Genomic DNA, 5344 nt, shown 5'->3' with positions numbered 1-5344 from the left:
CTAGAGGCTGGGCGAGGCGGAGCCAGCCCTCAGAGATCGGGTGAGGCGGAGCCCGTCCCCAGAGATCGGGCGAGGCGTAGACACCCTTAGAGGTCGGGCGAGGCGAAGCTCGCCCCCAGAGGTCGAGCGAGACGGAGCCAGCCCTCAGAGGCCAGGCGAGGCGGAGCTTGCGCACCCAGGGGTCGGTTGGAGCTGTAGTCGTGCTCTTGACTACTCGGATAAATCAATGTTGATGGTTATTAGCTCCTCTTCAGGTACCCTAGTATTGATCCCCAACATAGATCTAGTGCTATATCTTTCTCATCGTCTTCTGTTGCCTCGTCTTGATGTCTCCTCCTCTCGACGCCGGCTAGGCACCCTATACGATGCAGTGGCCAGAGTAGAGCGCGGGTCCTTTCGAACCAGAGGCACATGTGGGCGTCGCTCCTCCCCCTATTCTCGATGCCAGTGACGTTTGGGTGGCACGGGCCTCGCATGATGCGAGCGAAACGGAATGCAGGCGCAGACATCCGGACACAGGCGTTGGTCCGAATGCTAGCACTTCTGTTAAATATATTAGAGTTAGTTTTAACTAATTTTTAGCTAACTAGTAATTACCTCTCAAATTCAAACGCGAATATACCTCTGAAATACATATACGTATTTCTACGTATTTCCGCGGCGGCATTGCAGGCGGCGCCGCTCGTTTCGGTCCCGCCACACACACACCCATGCCGCTCCTCCACCTCTCGCTCCCGTCGCACCGCCTCCTCGTCGGCTGCCGAGGCCGGCTGTTCTTCCCGCCGTCTCCCCGTCGTACCTGCCTCTCCGTCAGGTGAACCAACTCGCGAGTCACGATCCACCGGACCCTAACCCTACCCAACAGCATGTGCGTGAGTTCTTTACTCCCGTTGCCGCCGCCTCTTTTCTCACTAGTGATTGTTCGTGGATAGGGCGGCTGGGGATGCGGCGGTGTCAGTTGCGGCGGGGGCGTGCGGACTCCCTTTCCAGCCGGAGTGCGCCACCCACCACCGCGAGCTCGCCGCGGCCGTGGCCGCCGTCGAGCTCGCCTGTCGCCTCTGCGTTGACGTGAGTTGACCTCATCTCCTCTCCTACTGATTTGATTGTCTGCTGAAATTTGAGGATTTAAGACAATTGCGCAGGATTAATTTCGGTTTGGTGGGATCACTTGGTTTTGGCAGTCATGCCTCATGCGTAGAATTTGTCCTCGTTAGGGAAAAAAAATCGTTCCAAACCGCAAACCTCAAAGGCTCGCAGTTTATTGGCAAATGGCAATACAAGATAATTGCGGCTGGGACAGAAATTATATTGACGACCAACTAGTTTGCATAAGGCTATCGTTTTTAGGCCAACATGTCTTCATTTTTTCTTTATTAGGAAAACAAATGGTCTAGTAATTTGTGGAGCACCAGGTTATCAATCCTATGCAGTGCTTTTAGCCACCACTAAACTGGTTAGTTGCAACTTGCAAAAGTTTCACTCTTCAGGGAAACATGATTGTGCAAAGTTTCACTCCCAGAATGTATAATTAAGACCAATCACATATGGTCGGGTCTACTTAAACTAAAAAATCCTACCAAGGACTGTGATCCTGGTAGCATTGATTTTCTACACCCGCAACCTTTAGCAAAACCATCTGATATACTTACTCTTGTCTAAAATACAATCTTAGTTTGTGTTTGCCATGTAAGTAGCCTGCATTGTAATTTAATCGCATGAACTGTTATTTGATCAGCGTTAAACAAAAGCGATTAAAATGAGTCTCCACTTAGTAGTTCATGGAGTTACTAAATATGTCAAAAAGCAATTGACCTTTATATAGCTAGAGACACTCCATTTTTCTCTCAGACTAGATTATAAATAATCCTAGCAGAAATAAATGTATGCCTGGGACAGGAAACCCAAACCATAGTAGGGGCAAGTATACAAAATAGGGATTACTTATGGAAAAACATAACTACACAGGTATAATTCACACAGTGCGGATGCATCAATAAGAAAATTATTCAGGTGTCAATGTTTTGTTTATGTTCAAAATGACAGAAAAAAAGGACTTGATTTGATCTAGCATGGATTCAAGATATTACTGACGAGTGATGAGCAAAGTAGGGTTCAAAGCTCAACTGGATTTATTTTTTTATGTTGACCAGCAGATCTGTGCTGTGTTAACATGTAAACTTTTTTAAGTTATCGTCTGGATATGGTGGAACAAATTTGATTGTTTGACATCTCACAAGAAAATGTCTGAGCTCCATTTTGCTGGTTTGGTTGTATGTCTCAACAGGTGAAGAGATCACTATTTTCAGGTGGCAGCAATATTCTTGAAAAGAATGACCAAACTCCTGTTACAATTGCAGATTTCGGAGCACAGGCCCTTATTAGTTTGGGTAATCCATAGAAAAATTTCAAAGTTCAGATTTGTGACTTTGTCTAATGCCATCTTTTGTCATGTTGCTATTGAAAGAGCTCCAGAGATTGTTCCCATCGATACCTCTGGTGGCCGAAGAGGATTCAGCTTCTCTAAGGCCATCCAAAGCTGATGATAGTAGCAGTGATATACTTGTTGAGTCAATTTTTAGCGCAGTTGCAGACAAAGTGAGCAACAATGGTTCACCTTTAAATCAAGATGATGTCTTGAGAGCAATTGATAGAGGTGGAAAGGATGCTGTATCATTTGATTCAAACCCTGCTACTTATTGGGTAAGAAGTAAGCTGCTGTGTTTTGTTTCTCATAAATCGAGATCTGTGAAGTTGATTCATAATTTCATATATTGGGTATCTGCCAAGATCATACCATAAAGTTTATGCTTTGGTTTGAAGGTACTTGATCCAATTGATGGCACCAAAGGTTTCTTGAGAGGAAATGATGCTCTGTATGTGGTTTGATTCCCTGTTCTGCTACTCGTCTTTACATACTGTATTACTGTTGATCAAGGACTGATATGCTTTATTCAGCCATTGTTACAAGATGTTCTTTAATTGCACAAGTATTTATTTGCTGTGTATTTTGACACTTCAAAAAAAGTCATTCTACAAGCATGGAGTGTCTTGTACTTCTTAGTGCCACATTTAGGCCAGGCATGTCCACTGTCTTGGGGATTTTTTATATTGATATCATCAACATTCTTTGTTCTCTTATAGTAATTTATCACGAGATTGTGAAATGCCAATGTATGTGATTTGAGGATTTCCGGAAAGAGCCTCGTTGCTACAAAACATTCATAATGACACGACATCATCACCGATTAACTGAGGCTAAGAATGTTCATACATATTTTTTTACGAGGCACCTTTTGTCCTTTTGAGTTTTTGTAGGGTAATCTGCAACACTTTGTTCTTTGGTAGCAAATTTCATACATCTGAATACCAAGCATGTTTGCCTCTATGTGGTTGCCATTCAGCATGGACTGGTTAATCCAGGATCAGCAAATTACATATTATTGACCTCAGTTGCCTATTTGCATGATCCTTTTCTTCAAAGTTCTAACATACATTTTTGTCCATTCTTAAGGTGGGTCTAGCGCTTGTGGTGAATGGAAAGGTAACAGTAGGAGTGATGGGATGTCCAAATTGGACCAACGATGACATAGCCAACACGAAAGATGATAGTGCTGCTTCATGTAATGGCCGTGGTATTCTTATGGTGTCTCATATAGGCTGTGGTACATGGTCTAGGCGTCTGTCTGCTGATATTGGCCAGTTCACTATGGCGCAAGATATTTGGAAAAGATGCTTTGTGGACACATGTTCGATTGCACACATGGCACGCTATTGCATTCCAGATAGCCAAACATGGGATATGATACCATTATCTGCTACCTTCAATTCAACAACAGATGCATCTGATCCTAGAAATGAGAATGAAATTCTTCTCCTATCCGTTTTTTGTGGCAGGTTTGTTGCACTTTCCATTAATTGCTTGGTACTTGCGCATTAGTTCATGCCACTTGTCAGTTGATATATGATGCTAGCTAGCAAGCCAAGGCATTTCGCGCATTGATTGATTTTATCCAATGTATGGTGTTCACGATGAGCAAAAGGCATTTAAAGCAATCATTGATATATTCTCCCCATCCTCAATTTAGCTCTGGATACTATACTTGTTTGTTTCCTGTAAGACTTTTTCAGCATAATCTGAAATGTTAAATGTCGTTCTCTATTCTTGTGCTGTCTTGCTATCGTACTACTTTTGGATTTCCTACAAAAATATCTGGTTGAGGTTGATAATGAGTATATTAGATCGACTAGTGATTCTGGATTGGTCGGCCGCACATGAGTTCATGATGATGTGCTCTTCTTGTTGCTATTCTGTAGCTTGTGCAAGTATCTCACAGTAGCTTCCGGGAGAGCCTCGGTTTTTGTCCTTCAAGCACGGCCGACAACTCAGATCAAGGTGCCATGTTGCTCGCAATTTCTGTTGCCTGCATGACAAGTTAACAACTTGTTGACTTAGTTAACCGGTGCACTGATCACCCTTTCTTTTCATACTGTTTACATAGTCCTGGGATCATGCTGTTGGTGTAATCTGCGTGCAGGAAGCTGGTGGTCAGGTATGTACCTTGCTTGCTAAGACAGACAAACTTCTACTCTGTTCCATCAGTTGATATCTCTTAGCATTATAACCACGGTGATCGTGTAACTTTCTGAAACTGACAGACCAGTGATTGGAGTGGAAACCCATTGGATCTTGCAGTTGACCTAACATCGCGCAGAATCGTCTACCCTTCGGGCGGTGTTCTGGTGACAAATGGTGTGCTGCATGACAAGCTTGTCGAAATGATCTCAGCAAATTACAAGTAGCTGCATAGCTTCACACTCCAACACAATGTTTTTTTTTTTGAAGTTGAATCATTTTACCTTATTTACCCCCCTGAAATTGTATTCGGTCTCCACATTCAGCAGATAAACCACAAGCATGTTCAGATGGCTTCCATTGCCACAAGAGTTACATGAATGAAATTTTTACACACTGTTTCCTTGTAGTAACGTGATGAACTATTACTTAAACAACTTCATTGAGAAGCAATACATGCAAGCGAAGGTAATCTCGTCTTTTTCCAAAATTTTCACAAAAATCCCAGAACTTTTTTGGCTTCACAATGTGTGAATCTGTTGTGCAGCCCTGATGCTCCACTCGCATGGTCATACGACGCCCACGCACGCACACCTGAATCTTGCAAAAAAGAAAAAATAACAGGGAGAAAGGTTGGACCAATCTGCAGCAGCGCACCATGCAAAGGCATGATGTTTGGCCACCAATTCAAACCGAAGAAAAAGACGCAGAAAGGACTGCATCCCCCGGCTGCATCATCGCAGGATAACAACCTGGTGCATGTCCTAACGC

At 43.5% G+C, this 5344-nt stretch overlaps 1 protein-coding gene across 1 annotated transcript; it reads left to right on the top strand.

Moving 5' to 3' along the window:
* Positions 1-679: 679 nt before the first annotated feature.
* Positions 680-4959, top strand: LOC136552531 (putative 3'(2'),5'-bisphosphate nucleotidase, mitochondrial). The gene is made up of 9 exons (XM_066544096.1): positions 680-814; positions 933-1068; positions 2285-2387; positions 2465-2700; positions 2821-2880; positions 3512-3894; positions 4315-4393; positions 4500-4550; positions 4657-4959. The coding sequence occupies exons 1-9, from the start codon at positions 711-713 to the stop codon at positions 4798-4800; spliced, it is 1296 nt and encodes a 431-aa protein (XP_066400193.1). The 5' UTR covers positions 680-710; the 3' UTR covers positions 4801-4959.
* Positions 4960-5344: the final 385 nt, after the last annotated feature.

The sequence above is a fragment of the Miscanthus floridulus genome, chromosome 4 (genome assembly GCF_019320115.1).
Source record: "Miscanthus floridulus cultivar M001 chromosome 4, ASM1932011v1, whole genome shotgun sequence".
NCBI lineage: Eukaryota > Viridiplantae > Streptophyta > Magnoliopsida > Poales > Poaceae > Miscanthus > Miscanthus floridulus.
The sequence above is the reverse complement of the archived record's forward strand: the minus strand, read 5'-3'. Positions and strand labels throughout refer to the sequence as shown.

Excerpts from the sequence above, each read along its gene's own strand:
- LOC136552531 (XM_066544096.1), top strand. The coding sequence starts at position 711 with ATGCCGCTCCTCCACCTCTCGCTCCCGTCGCACCGCCTCCTCGTCGGC. Across the intron at positions 815-932 it reads CGTACCTGCCTCTCCGTCAG|GGCGGCTGGGGATGCGGCGG; the intron begins GTGAACCAACTC and ends GTTCGTGGATAG. Across the intron at positions 2,701-2,820 it reads CAAACCCTGCTACTTATTGG|GTACTTGATCCAATTGATGG; the intron begins GTAAGAAGTAAG and ends TTTGGTTTGAAG.